General features: G+C 45.3%; 1 protein-coding gene across 1 annotated transcript in view; it reads left to right on the plus strand.

The window, feature by feature from the left end:
• Positions 1–15,557, plus strand: part of lama3 (laminin, alpha 3) — a 340,063-nt gene that overhangs the window by 175,049 nt on the left and 149,457 nt on the right. Inside the window, exons 35-36 of the mRNA XM_085993930.1 lie at positions 11,051–11,262; positions 12,454–12,658. Of these exons, the coding sequence (XP_085850056.1) occupies positions 11,051–11,262; positions 12,454–12,658 (417 nt within the window). The remainder of the gene's footprint in view (positions 1–11,050; positions 11,263–12,453; positions 12,659–15,557) is intronic.

The raw sequence follows: 15,557 nt of genomic DNA on the forward strand, positions 1-15,557 counted from the left end.
TGAGGGACTTCAGTTACGTGGAGAGACTGGAGAAGCCGGGGTTGTTCTCCTTAGAGCAGAGAAGGTTAAGGGGAGATTTAATAGAGGTGTTCAGAATTATGAAGGGTTTTGATAGAGTAAATAAGAAGGAACTGTTTCCAGTGGCAGGAGGGTCAGTAACCAGAGGACACAGAGTGAAGGTAATTGGCAAAAGAGCCAGAGGGGAATTGTTTTCACGCAGCGAGTTGTTGTGATCTGGAACGCGCTGCCTGAAAGGGCGGTGGAAGCAGATTCAATAGTAACTTTCAAAAGGGAATTGGATAAATACTTGAAGGGGGAAAAATTGCAGGACTGTGGGGAAAGAGCAGGGGGGAGTGGGACTAATTGCAGAGCACTTTCAAAGAGCCAGCACAGGCTCAATGGGTCAAATGGCCTCCTGTGCTGTTCGATTCTATGATTTTGTTTCTGTCGGTAACAAATAAGAACAGTGCACTCGAGAGCACGGTGGCATAGTGGTTAGCACTGTTGCCTCACAGCGCCAGGGACCCGGGTTCGAATCCGACCTCGGGTGACTGCCTGTGTGGAGTTTGCATATTCTCCCCGTGTTTGCGTGGGTATCCTCCGGGTGCTCCAGTTTGCTCCCACAGTCCAAAGATGTGCGGGTTAGGATGATTGGCTATGATAAATTGACCCTTAGTGTTAGGAGGATTAAATACGTGGGGATAGGGTGGGATATGTGTTGGTGTAGGGGTTACGGGGATTGGGTGGGATATGTGTCGGTGCAGGCTCGATGGGCCGAAATGGCCTCTATCTGCACTGTGGGGTTTCTGTGAATCAGGGAAGAATTTATATTTTGCATGGGGAGGATTGCGTTGGGTGATGTGAGTCATCCGATTCTTTTGAAGTGAGGGAGGGGCTGAGTTTTTATCACCTTACGATTTCATTTGCCTTGAAGGTAACGGGGCCGAACTTCCTCTACTGTTCAGACTGACTCCCACTTTAAGTGCAGTTGGAGTCCGGTATATTGACTGGGATATAGGCCGGGACCTAGATACACTGGCTTGACAATGTTGGAACACTTTACTCTGCCTAGGCATGTGCAATCTTGCTGGAATTGGGGTGTGCATGCCCACAGAAATATTTCCTGCAGCACAAGAGTGTTGGAAGCAAATCCCCCAATAGCAGCTTTCGGCAGCCTGACAATAAATGCTTTGAAGTAAAAAGCAAAATGCTGCCGATACTGGAAAATCTGAAACAGAAAGAGAAAATTCTGGAGAGACACAGCAGGGCTTTGAAAATTTACAGGGCTCTGGGGAACGAGCAGGGGGGAAATGGGACTAATTGGAGAGCTCTTTCAAAGAGCTGGCACAGGCACCATGGGCCGAATGGCCTCCTTCTGTGCATTAGGATTCAATGATCTTGTAATTGTGTCAGCTGTGGCTCAGTGGGTAGCACACTTGTCTCTGAGTTAGAAGGTTGTGGGTTCAAGTCTCACTCCAGGGACTTGAGCATATAAAGCTAGGCTGACACTCTAGTGCAGTGCTGAGGGAGTGCTGCACTGTCGGAGATGCATTCTTTCGGATGAGACGTTAAACCGAGGCCTCGTCTGTTCTTTCAGGTGGGCGTAAAAGATCCCAGGGCACTATTTCGAAGAAGAGCAGGGGAGTTATCCCTGGTGTCCTGGGCCAATGTTTATCCCTCAATCAACATAACAAAAAAACAGATTACCTGGTCATTATCACATTGCTGTTTGGGGGAGCTTGCTGTGTGCAAATCAGCTGCCACGTTTGCCACATTATAACAGTGACCATACGCCAAAAGTATTTCATTGACTGTAAAGCGCTTTGAGATGTCCAGTGGTTGTGAAAGACGCTGTAGAAATGCAAGTCTTTCTTTCTTGCAGTTTTTTTCTACTCATGAAAGGACGGCCAAGGTCAGTGGGCCAGCTGCTACCCTGTAGATTAGTAGCGGCAGATCTCAGCTGAGCTGTCAAGCAGAGGCTAGATGTTTCCCGGTAGAGAGGAAAGTAGTCATGTAGCTTGAGGCACCTGTGCCACTCTTCTGCACCTGCTCACGGTTGATTAGAAAGTCTCAATAAGGGGTCGGCCATTTCGAACTGAGATGAGGAGAAATTTCATCACGCCAAGGGTTGTGAATCTTTGGAATTCTCTACTCCCAGAGGGTTGTGGATGCTCAGTCGATGAACGTGTTCAAGACAGATTGATAGATTTTTGGACTCTAGAGGAATCAAGCAATATGGGGATAGTGCGGGAAGGTGGAGTTGATGTGGAAGATCAGTCATGATCTTATTGAATGGTGGAGTAGGCTCGAGTGGCCGTATGGCCTACTCCTGCTCCTATTTCTTATGTTCTTAAAATAGCACCAGGAGAACCCAGGATCCTCTTGCCTTCTCAGCTAGAGTTTGAGCTGTGATTACCATATATGGGTGAAGAAAATTACCAAAATAAAAGAGGGGAAACTAAAGTTAAAAACCAATACTCAAAATTAACAATTACTATTATGTATCTTAGTATTGGGCCGTATTTTCCGATCGGAGGCTTCCTGCGTGCGGAGGCCTCCGACCTGGAAAAAATCTACGGACTTACCTGAGGGCTCCCGAGGTGCGGACCGTTCCGCTGCTGGGTCTCTCCAACTCGAAATGCGCAGGGCCCACGTATCCCAGAGGTGCAGGCGGTTCGCAAGCATCCCTGGGATCACGTGGGCCATGGGGAGCCAATAGGAGAAGGGAATCTCCCTTCATACACTTGACAGATAGACCTGTCAAATATATGAATGGAGATCACCCCAAAAACACTGTAAAACATTAAATAATTTTTTTTTAAATCACATTTTTAAAATGAGTTGAAATTACAATAAATTAAATATTTTAAACAAAAATTTAATTTTTTGAAAAAAATAATTAAAGTTTTTTACGGGGCTAAAAATAAACTTACCTTTCTTTAAAGTATTTTTAAATGATAAATGAGTGAAACATTTTTTTTTACATTTTTCAAATCTTATGCTGGTAAAAGCAGGCGTAAGGCATAAGATGTCGAAGGGTTTTCTGCAGGCGGAGGTTCTCCAGAAAGCGGAACTATCCGCCCGCAGAGGTCCTTCTCTAGGGCAGGCGTCCGATTTGTCAAGAGCATTCTTGACAGATTGGAAATGCCTATTTTCAGCACATGCGCTTGGCATGCCTGAAACCGGCATTTCGGATCGGAATATACGGGCCAATATGTTTGAAAGAAAAACTTGCATTTATATAGCGCCTTTCACGGCTTCAGGATGTCCCAAAGTGCTTCACGGCCATGAAGTACTTTTTGAAGTGTAGTCACTGTTGTAATGTGGGAAACGCGGCCGCCTATTTGCGCACAGCAAGCTTCCACAAACAGCAATGTGATAATGACCAAATAATCTGTTTTAGTGATGCTGATTGAGGGATAAGTATTGGCCCCAGGATACCAGGGAGAACTGCCCTGCTCTTCTTCGAAATAATGCCATAGGATCTTTTACGTCCACCTGAGAGAGCAGATGGGGCCTCGGTTTAATGTCCCATGTGAAAGATGGCACCTCCGACAGTGCAGCACTCCCTCAGCACTGCATTGGAGTGTCAGCCTAGTTTTATGTGCTCAAGTCTCTGGAGTGGGACTTGAACCCACAACCTTCTAACTCAGAGGCAAGTGTGCTGCCCACTGAGCCACAGCTGATATTAATGTATCTGAGAAAATATACCTAAAATAAAACATTTGCTGATAATATGACACTTTAACACTGTAGCATACTGTGCACTGTTCTGGTCTCCATATTATAAAAAGAATATAGAGGCACGGGAGAAGGTGCAAAAAAGATTTATGAAGATGATACCAAAACTGAGCGGTTATATCTATCAGAAAAGATTGAACATTCTGGGTTCTTTTCTTCAGAAAAGAGAAGAATGAGAGGGTGACCTGATGGAGGACTTTAAAATTATGAAGGGGTTTGATAGGGTAGTCGTAGAGAAAATATTTCCACTTGTGGGGGAGACCAGAACTAGAGGTCATAAATATAAGATAGTCACGAATAAATCCAATAAGGAATTTAAGAGAAACCTCTTTACTCAGAAATAAAAAGAGAAAATGCTGGAGATACTCAGCAGGTCAGGCAGCATCTGTGAAGAGAGAAACAGAGTTAACGTTTCAGGTCGATGACCTTTCATCAGAACTGGAAAAAAGCAGGAAATGGAACAGATTTTTAAGCAAGGGTAGGGGCTGGGAAAGGGGGGAGGGAATGAAAGAACAAAAGGGAAGGTCTGTGATAGGATCGAAGGCGGAAGAGGTTAAGAGACATTAAGAGATATTCAAGGCGAGACGAGATGGTAATGGGACAGGTTAAGAAACAAAGGATGGCTCGAGATGAAGTGTGAATTGCGCTGGCAGAATGAAAGACAGCTGCCCTGTGGGGGAGAAGAAAAGACACAAACAAAAAGTGTGGATAAAAAATATATACATGATAGGGGCCGAGGTTATGATCTGAAATTGTTGAACTCTATGTTGAGTCCAGAGGTGGTGACTCAGAGAGTGGTTAGAATCATAGAACGGTTACAGCACAGAAGGAGGCCATTCGGCCCTTCGAGCCCGTGCCGGCTCTCTGCAAGAGCACTTCAGCTAGTCCCGCTCCCTCGCCCTTTCCCCGTAGCCCTGCAAATTTTTTTCCTTCAGGTACTTATCCAACTCCCTTTTGAAAGCCACGATTGAGTCTGCCTCCACCACCCTTTCAGGCAGTGCATTCCAGATCCTAACCACTCACTGCGTAAAAAAGTTTTCCCTCATGTCACCTTTGGTTCTTCTGCCAATCACCTTAAATCTATGCCCTCTGGTTCTCGACCCTTCTGCCAGTGGGAACAGTTTCTCTCTATCTACTCTGTCCAGACCCCTCATGATTTTGATCACCTCTATCAAATCTCCTCTCAACTTTCTCTGCTCTAAGGAGAACAACCCCAGTTTCTCCAGTCTATCCACGTAACTGAAGAAGGATTCTTGTAAATCTTTTCTGCACCCTCTCGAAGGCCTTCACATCCTTCTTGAAGTGCGGAGCCCAGAACTGGATACAATACTCCAGTTGAGGCCGAACCAGAAATAACAACAGAAAATGCTGGAAAAACTCAGCAGGTCAGGCAACATCCGTGGAGAGAAATTTGAGTTGACGTTTTGGGTCGAAACCCTTCTTCAAAACTGGAAAGAAAATAAAATAGATCGAAGGCAAGGCTGCGATCGAACAAAAGAGACAATAAAAGGTATTTGAAGCCAGACGAGATGGTAATAGGCCCGTGGAGACAAAAGGCAGCTGAGATTAGGTGTGAAGTGTACTGGCAGGTAAGAGACAGCTGCCAGGTGAGAGAGAGAAACAAAAGGAAAGGGGGGGGGGGGGGGGAAAGGAGGACCCAAAACAAAGGGGTGGAAAAAATTATAAGTAAAAAAGTAATAGGGGCCGAGGTTATGATCTGAACCAGTGTTTTATAAAGATTCATCATAATTTCCTTGCTTTTGTACTCTATGGGCTGGATTTTCATTGAGGAGGCGGGTAGGAGGCGGGACTACAACTTTCGGGGTTGTAGTCCCGCCTCCATCGAGTTGTAGCCAACCCATGCAATTTTGACTTGATTGACCTTGTTGAGCCCGCCCAGCGGGCTCAGCAGGCCAATTAAGGGCCACCCGGCAACAGGTGACGTCACAGATTGATATTTCATCTGTCAAGACCTTTTGAGGGACTCCCGAGTCCTGAAGGAAGGAAGGCTGTAAAGGTAAGTAACACTTCTTTAAACACTTTAAACACACCAAACAAACTTACCTCTGCACTCATGCACCCATCACTCACCTGAACACCGGACATCTCGACCCCTCCAAGCCCTTCAGCCCGACGGCCCGCCTCACTAACTTGGCGTGGTTTGGAGCTGTCGGGAATCCCACACTTCAAGAATGAAAATAGGGATTAGGCTAAAAACTGCCTGTTAACTACCTGTTAACAGGCAGTTAATTGGCACCAATCCCCTTCCCACCTCGAAATTGTGCCCTGTACACCCACATCCAAGTCATTAATATATATCAAGAAAAGCAGTGGTCCTAGTACCGATCCCTGGGGAACACCACTGTATACCTTCCTCCAGTCTGAAAAACAACCGTTCACCACTACTCTCTGTTTCCTGTCACTGAGCCAATTTCATATCCATGCTGTCACTGTCCCTTTTATTCCATGGGCTTCAACTGGCAAGACTATTATGTGGCACTTTATCAAACAGCCTTTGGAAGTCCATGTACACCACATCAACCACATTGCCCTCATCAACCCTCTCTGTTACCTCATCAAAAAAACTCAACCAAGTTAGTTAAACACGATTTGCCTTTAACAAGTCCGTGCTAGCTTTCCTTAATTAATCCACACTTGTCCAAGTGACTGTTAATTTTGTACCGCATTATCGTTTCTAAAAGCTTCCCCACTACCGAGGTTAAACTGACTGGCCTATAGTTGCTGCATTTATCCTTAAACCGTTTTTTGAACAAGGGTGTAACATTTGCAATTCTCCAGTCCTCTGGCACCATCCCTGTATCTAAGGAGGATTGGAAGATTATGGCCAGTACCGCCGCAGTTTCCACCTTTACTTCCCTCAGCATCCTAGGATACATCCCATCCGGTCCTGGTGACTTATCTACTTTAAGTACAGCCAGCGTTTCTAGTACCTCCTCTTTATCAATTTTTATCCCATCTAGTAATTCCACTACCTCCACTTGCACTATTTTTTGCCTTTTTCGCTTTCTCTCTGAACTTTCTATATTCAGCCTGGTTCTCACTTGTATTCTCAATCTGGAATCTCTCTTACACCCCCTTTTTCTGCTTCATCTTACTCTCTATCTCTTTCGTCATCCAGGGAGCTCTGGCTTTGGTTGTTCTACCTTTCCCCTTCGTGGGAATGTACCTTGACTGTACCCGAACCATCTCCTCTTTAAAGGCAGCCCATCGTTCGATTACAGTTTTGCCTGCCAATCTTTGATTCCAATTTACCCGGGCCAGATCCGTTCTCAACCCACTGAAATTGGCCCTCCTCCAATTAAGTATTTTTACTCTAGATTGCTCCTTGTCCTTTTCCATAGCTAATCTAAACCTTATGATATTATGATCACTGTTCCCTAAATGTTCTCCTACTGACACTTGCTCCACTTGACCCACCTCATTCCCCAGAACCAGATCCAGCAATGCCTCCTCCCTCGTTGGGCCAGAAACATACTGATCAAGAAAGTTCTCCCGATCACACTTCAGAAATTCTTCCCCCTCTCTGCCCTTTACACTATTACTATCCCAGTCTATATTAGGATAATAGAAGTCGCTCATTATCACTACTCTATAGTTCTTGCACCGCTCTGTAATTTCCCTGAAAATTTGCTCCTCTATATTCTTCCTACTAGTTGGTGGTCTATAGAATACACCTAGTAGTGTAATGGCACCTATTGCTTCTTAACTCTAACCAAATAGATTCTGTCCTTGACCCCTCCAGGACATCGTCCCTCTTCAGCACTGTAACACTCTCCTTAACCAATACTGTCACACCACCTCCTTTCTTTCCTTCCCTATCTTTCCTGAACACCTTATAACCAGGAATATTTAGTACCCAGTCGTGCCCTTTTTTGAGTCAGGTCTCCATTTTTTCCACGACATCATATTCCCATGTGGCTATTTGCGCCTGCAGCTCACCAGCCTTATTTACAGTGCTTCATGACCTTATATTCTCTCTTAGTCTGACCCCACCTAATACCGTACTATTTCTTACTTTAGTGCTATCTGTCTCTCCCAATCCTTTGTGCACCTTGTTTCTCCTTTCTAATGCTACATCCTGGTGCCTATCCCTCAGCCAAATTAGTTTGAACCCTCCCGAACAGCACTAGCAAACCCCGCCACAAGGATATTGGTCCCGGCTCTGTTGAGGTATCTGGCCTGTACGGATCCCACCTCCCCCAGAATCGGTCCCAATATCCCAGGAATCTAAAGCCTTCCCTCCTGCACCATCTCTCCAGCCACGCGTTCATCTGCTCATCCTCCTATTTTTATACTCACTCGCGCTTGGCACCGGGAGTAATCCAGAGATTACTACCTTTTGAGGTCCTGCTTTTTAATCTATTTCCTAGCTCCCTAAAATCTGCCTGCAGGACCTCATCCCTCTTTCTACCTATGTCATTGATAACGATATGGACCACGACCTCTGGCTGTTCACCCTCCCCCCCTCAGAATGTCCTGCAGCCACTCAGTGACACCATTGACCCTGGCACCAGGGAGGCAACATACCATCCTGGAATCATGTCCGCGGCCGCAAAAACGCCTGTCTGTTCCCCTAACTATTGAATCTCCTATCGCTTTCCCGATCTTCCTCCTCCCCCCTTGCACAGCTGAGCCACCCATGGTGCCATGATCTTCAACAAAGGAGGACAAAGGGATTAATTAAGAAGGAGAAAATAGAGTATGAGAGTACGCTTTCGGGGAACATAAAAACTGACTGTAAAAGCTTTTATAGATATGTGAAGAGAAAAAGATTGGTGAAGTCAAGCGTAGGTCCCTTGCAGTCAGAATCAGGGGAATTTATAATGGGGAACAAAGAAATGGCAGACCAATTAAATGTATATTTTAGTTCTGTCTTCACAAAGGAGGACACAAATAACCTCCCAGAGATGTCGGGGAACATAGGGTCTGATGAAAGGGAGGAACTGAAAGAAATCAGTATTTGTAGGGAAATGGTGTTAGGGAAATTGATAAATCCCCAGGGCCTGATAATCTACATCCTAGGGTACTTAAGGAAGTGGCCCTAGAAATAGTAGATGCATTGCTGATCATCTTCCAACATTCGATGGAATCTGGAACAGTACCCATGGATTGGAGGGTAGCTAATGTTACCCCACTATTCAAAAAAGGTGGTAGAGAGAAAACAGGGAATTACAGACCGGTAAGCCTGACATCGGTAGTGGGGAAAATGCTAGAGTCCATTATAAAAGATGTAATAGCAGAGCACTTGGAAAACAGTGACAGGATCGGACAAAGTCAACATGGATGTACAAAAGGTAAATCGTGCTTGACTAATCTACTGGAATTTTTTGAGGATGTAACTGGTAAAATAGATAAGGAAGAACCAGTGGATGTGGTGTATTTGGACTTTCAGAAGGCTTTCGATAAGGTCCCACATAAGAGATTAGCGTGTAAAGTTAAGGCACATGGGATTGGGGGGCAAGGTATTGACTTGGATAGAGAACTGGTTGGCAGACAGAAAGCAAAGAGTTGGAATAAACGGGTCTTTTTCCGAGTGGCAGGCAGTGACTAGTGGGGTACCGCAGGGATCGGTCCTTGGACCCCAGCTGTTCACAATATATATTAATGATCTAGACAAGGGAACTAGATGTAATATCTCCAAATTTGCAGACGACACAAAGCTGGGTGGGCGTGTGTGCTGTGAGGGGGATGCCGAGAAACTCCAGGATGATTTGGACAGGTTGGGTGACTGGGCAGAAGCATGGCAGATGCAATATAACGTGGATAAATGTGAGGTTATCCACTTTGGTGTCAAAAACAGGAAGGCAGATTATTATCTGAATGGCAATAGGTTGGGAGAAGGGGAAGTGCAATGAGACCTGGGTGTCCTTGTGCACCAGTCGCTGAAGGTAAGCATGCAGGTGCAGCAGGCGGTTAAGAAGGCAAATGGTATGTTGGCCTTCGTAGCGAGGGGGTTTGAGTACAGGAGCAAGGATGTCTTGCTGCAGTTGTACAGGGCCTTGGTGAGACCACACCTTGAGTATTGTGTGCAGTTTTGGTCACCTTATCTGAGGAAGGATGTTCTTGCCATGGAAGGAGTTCAGCGAAGATTCACCAGGCTGATACCTGGGATGGCAGGAATGACATATGAGGAGAGATTGGGTCAATTGGGCTTGTACTCGCTGGAGTTTAGAAGAATGAGAGGGGATCTCATTGAAACTTATAAAAATCTGACAGGACTGGACAGACTAGATGCAGGAAGGATGTTCCTGCTGGTCAGGGAGTCCAGAACCAGGGGTCACAGTCTGAGGATGAGGGGTAAGCCATTTAGGACAGAAATGAGGAGGAATTTCTTCACCCAGAGAGTGGTGAACCTGTGGAATTCTCTACCACAGAAGGCAGTAGAGGCCACTTCATTAAATATATTCAAGAAGGAGTTGGATATATTTCTTAAGGCTAAAGGGATCAAGGGGTATGGGGAGAAAGCAGGGACCAGGTACTGAATTTTGGATGATCAGCCATGATCGCATTGAATGGCGGAGCAGGCTCGAGGGGCCGAATGGCCTACTCCTACTCGTATCTTCTATGTTTCTATGTTTCTATGTCTTGGCTCTGGCTGTACTCCCCAGAGGAACCATCGCCCTCACCCATATCCGGTTAGAGAGTGAGATGCACTCAGGGGACTCCTGCACTATCTGCCTAGTCCTCCTTGTCTTTCTGGTGGTCACCCATTCCCTCTCTGCTTGCACACTTTTATTATGCGGGGTGACCACCTCCTAAAACGTGCTATCCACGTAGCTCTCAACCTCGCGGATGCACCGCAGTGACACCAGCTGCTACTCAAGCTCCAAAACCCGGAGCGCGAGCTCCTCCAGCTGATGACACTTCCTGCACTTGTGGTTGTCCAGGACACGGGAAGCGTCCTGGAGTTCCCACATGGCACAAGATGTGCATTCCACGGGACTGAGGTGCCCTGCCATGCCTCTATTTAATAGACTATTAACTAACTTAACAGAAATAAACTCTCAAGACTTAAAAATAAAGCTTAGATAAAGAAAGACTTGCATTTATGTAGCACCTTTCACAACCTCAGAACATCCCAAAGCACTTCACAACCAATGAAGTACTTTTGAAGTGTAGTCATGTGAGAGAGTTAAGGGCAGCTGGATAAGTACATGAGGGAGAAAGGAATAGAAGGTTGTGCTGGTGAGATGAAGTGAGGTGGGAGGAGGCTCGTGTTTAGCATGAACACCGGCACGGACCAGTTGTGCCAAATTCTACTTAATCTTGTGTAATTCTGTCTTTTCAGTCCAGCTACATCATCCAGATTCTGTACGGATTCTGTTAAGTCGCTCGTGGCATTCTACAATGATGGAGCGCTACCCTGCCAGTGTAATGGCGAAGGTGCCACCAGCTCTGCGTGTAGTCCACTTGGAGGCCAGTGTCCCTGCCGGCCAAATGTTATTGGACGTCGATGTGACAAATGTGCCACTGGTTATTATATGTTTCCCAATTGTCGACGTAAGTTGGCATTTGTACAATTGCAAAGTAATCTGGCAGGAAAATTATATTACGCACTTTGATACATTTTGACAACATAACAAGGCAGATTAATTCTATATAGTTGTAAATTTATGTTCCATTTTTGGGGCTGAAATTGTCTCAGACAACAAGTCACATCCTGTATTGAGCTTCTCTTCGATTGAGGCAGTTGTCCCAAAGCCAGTAGACACCGCAGCACCACCATACCAGTGCAATCCTATTGTCTATCGCTGTCAGCTCTGCCTCCGATGCTGTGATTGTAGAATCATAGAATGATACAGCACAGAAGGAGGCCTTTTTTAAATTCGTTCATGGGATGCGGGCATGGCTGGCAAGGCCATAATTAATTGCCAATCCCTAATTGCCCCTTGAGAAGGTGGTGGTGAGCCGCCTTCTTGAACCACTGCAGCCCGTGTGGTGAAGGTGCTCCCACAGCGCTGTGAGGGAGGGAGTTCCAGGATTTTGACCCAGCGACGATGAAGGATCGGCGATATATTTCCAAGTCAGGATGGTGTGTGACTTGGAGGAGAACTTGGAGGTGGTGGTGTTCCCATGCGCCTGCTGCCCTTGTCCTTCTATGTGGCAGGGGTCACGGGTTTGGGAGGCACCGTTGAAGAAAGCCGATCGTGCCTGTGCCAGCTCTTTGAAAGAGCTTTTCAATTAGTCCCATGCCCCCTGCTCTTTCCCCATAGCCTTGCAAAATTTTTCTTTTCAAATATTTATCCAATTACAATTTTCATATAATCAGATAGCATTCTGATCTATGGCACAATAACATACATACCAATAGTCAGTATTTTGAGGGGTCCAGTCAGCATTTGGTGACAATCAGAGAAGATCAGACCCCTTTCCTCTCAGAACCAATCTACCCAATACAAATGCTAATCCAAGAGGGCTTGGCCACGACATACTATATGGATAGCAATGAAGGGCAAATACAGACTGGTCAGGCCGAATGGCCTGTTTCCATCCTGTAACTTCTATGTATTTCTATATAATTAATTTTTTTAAGAATATGCATTACCAAATCATGTCCGTGCTATTTGGTGGTATTTTGTCTACCCCTTTGTATCAATTGAAAAGCTATATAGCTTTTACGTGCTAAACTAAAAATATTTAATTGGGGAAAAATAGAACCAAACCGCTCTCATTTTTTTCTTTTATCTTAAGCTTGCAACTGTGGCAGGCGCCTGTGTGATGAGGTCATGGGTCAATGCATCTGCCCTCCTCAAACTGTTAAGCCTACGTGCGAGACATGTGAGAAACAGACCTTCAGTTACCACCCTTTGGCTGGCTGTGAAAAGTGCAACTGCTCACGAGAAGGAATCGTCAAACCTGCAAACCCAGACTGCAACCGACAAACCGGGCAGTGTCGGTAAGTAGAGCGATATTGAGCTTCGCTGTCACCTCTCAATGGCTTCCCTGAAATAGCTAGCAACGGACAACAACAGCGACTTGCATTTATATAGCGCCTATAATGGAGTGAAACATCCCCAAGGCACTTCATAGGAGTGTTATCAGACAAAATTTGACACCGAGCCACATAAGGAGATATCATGACAACTTGGTCAAAGAGGTAGGCCTTAAGGAACGTCTTAAAGGAGGAGAGAGAGATAGAGGGGCGGAGAGGTTTAGGGAGGAAATTCCAGAGCTCAGGGTCCCAGGCAGCTGAGGGCACGGCCGTCAATGGTGGAGCGATTAAATTCGGGGATGCACAAGAGGCCAGAATTGCAGGAGCACAGAGATCTCAGAGGGTTGTAGGGCTGGAGGAGGTAACAGAGATAGGGAGGGAGCGAGGCCGTGGAAGGATTTGGAAACAAGGATGAGAATTTTAGAAGGTTCTCGGAGCGCGAGTGGACCGCTCATGTTATCACCAGGCCGTTCGAGATTGATCACCTCGCGACCTTGTTACAGGTTGTATCTCTCTCTTCTATTACTATGCTGTAAGTATTTTAACTCTTTACTTCTTGTATTGTAGCTGTTTTTATAACTGTGATAAAACATACTTTGTACTCGGCTCCTTCTGGTCTCTCAGTACCAAAGACCGAATCTGATATAAATTACTCACACATGTAGTACTGAGGCCCGGGGAAAAACGGCAGTGGATGGGGGCAGGAACAGAGTTAAAATCAGTCATTTTGTTTCTTACATTTAACACTACTGAAAGTTTACAATATTTATCAAAAGATGAATATATTGAAATTACTAATTTAAAAAAACACAATGGGTTAATTTTAACCCCCAAAACAGAGGGTTTGGGTCGGGTGGGAAGTTAAAACTTAAAAAATTTCCTCTCATAGAATCATAGAATGATTACAGCACAGAAGGAGGCCATTCAGCCCGTCGAGCCCGTGCCGGCTCTCTGCAAGAGCACTTCAGCTAGTCCCACTCCTACGCCCTTACCCCGTGGCCCTGCAAATTTTTTTCCTTCCGGTACTTATCCAACTACCTTTTGAAAGCCGTGATTGAGTCTGCCTCCACCACCCTTTCAGGCAGTGCATTCCAGATCATAACCACTCGCTGCGTAAAAAAGTTGATCCTCATGTCGCCTTCGGTTCTTTTGCTCGTCACCTTAAATCTGTGTCCTCTGGTTCTCGACCCTTCCACCAATGGGAACAGTTTCTCTCTATCTACTCTGTCCAGACCCCTCATGATTTTGAATACCTCTATCAAATCTTCTCTCAACCTTCTCAGCTCTAAGGAGAACAACCCCAGCTTCTCCAGTCTATCCACTTAACTGAAGTCCCTCATCTCTGGAACCATTCTCGTAAATTTTTTCTGCACCCTCTCTAAGGCCTTCACATCCTTCCTAAAGTGCGGTGACCAGCATTGGACACAATACTCCAGTTGAGGCCAAACCAGTGTTTTATTAAGGTTCATCATAACTTCCTTGCTTTTGTACTCTGTCTCTATTTATGAAGCCTAGGATCCCGTATGCTTGTTTAACCGCTTTCTCAACCTGCCCTGCCACCTTCAACAATTGTGCACATATACCCCCAGGTCTCTCTGTTCATGCACCCCCTTTAGAATTGTACCCGTTAGTTTATATTGCCTCCCCTCGTTCTTTCTACCAAAATGTATTGCTTCGCACTTTTCTGCGTTAAATTTCATTTGCCACATGTCTGCCCATTTCACCAGCCTGTCTATGTCCTCTTGAAGTCTATCACCCTCCTCCTCACTGTTCACTATACTTCCAAGTTTTGTGTCATCTGCAAATTTTGAAATTGTGCCCTGTACATCCAAGTCCAAGTCATTAATATATATCAAGAAAAGCAGTGGTCCTAGAACCGACCCCTGGGAACACCACTGTATACCTTCCTCCAGTCCGAAAAACAACCGTTCACCACTACTCTGTTTCCTGTCACTTAGCCAATTTCGTATCCATGCTGCCACTGTCCTTTTTATTCCATGGGCTTCAACTTTGCAGGCAACCTGTTATATAGCAATTTATATCAAACGCCTTTTGGAAGTCCATGTATACCACGTCAACTGCATTGCCCTTATCAACCCTCTCTGTTACCTCATCAAAAAACTCAATCAAGTTAGTTAAACATGATTTGCCTTTAACAAATCTGTGCTGGCTTTCCTTAATTAATCCACACTTGTCCAAGTGACTGATAATTTTGTTCCAGATTATCGTTTCTAAAAGCTTCCCCACTACCGAGGTTAAGCTGACTGGCCTGTAGTTGCTGGGTTTATCCTTACGCCCTTTTTTGAACAAGGGTGGAACATTTACAATTCTCCAGTCCTCTGGCACCACCCCCGTATCTAAGGAGGATTGGAAGATTATGGCCAGTACCTCCGCGATTTCCACCTTAACTTCCCTCAACATCCTAGGATGTATCTCATCCAGTCCTGGTGACTTATCTACTTTAAGTCCAGCCAGCCTTTCTAGTACCTCCTCTTTGTCAATTTTTATCCCATCCAGTATCTCCACTACCTCCTCTTTCACTATGACTTCGGCAGCATATTCTTCTTTGGTGAAGACAGATGCAAAGTACTCATTTAGTACCTCAGCCTCCATGCATAGGTGTCCTGTTTGGTCCCTAATCGGCCCCACCCCTCCTCTTACTACCCGTTTATTATTTATAAGCCTATAGAAGACATTTGGATTACCTTTTATGTTAGCTGCCATTCTATTCTCATACTCTCTTTGCCCCTCTTATTTTCTTTTTCACTTCCCCTCTGAACTTTCTATATTCAGCCTGATTCTCAATTGTATTCTCAACCTGACATCTGTCATACATGCTCTTTTTCTGCTTCATCTTACTCTC

This window comes from Somniosus microcephalus, chromosome 7 (assembly GCF_052327205.1).
Source record: "Somniosus microcephalus isolate GS21.2 chromosome 7, FLI_Smic_1.0, whole genome shotgun sequence".
NCBI classification, from domain to species: Eukaryota; Metazoa; Chordata; class Chondrichthyes; order Squaliformes; family Somniosidae; genus Somniosus; species Somniosus microcephalus.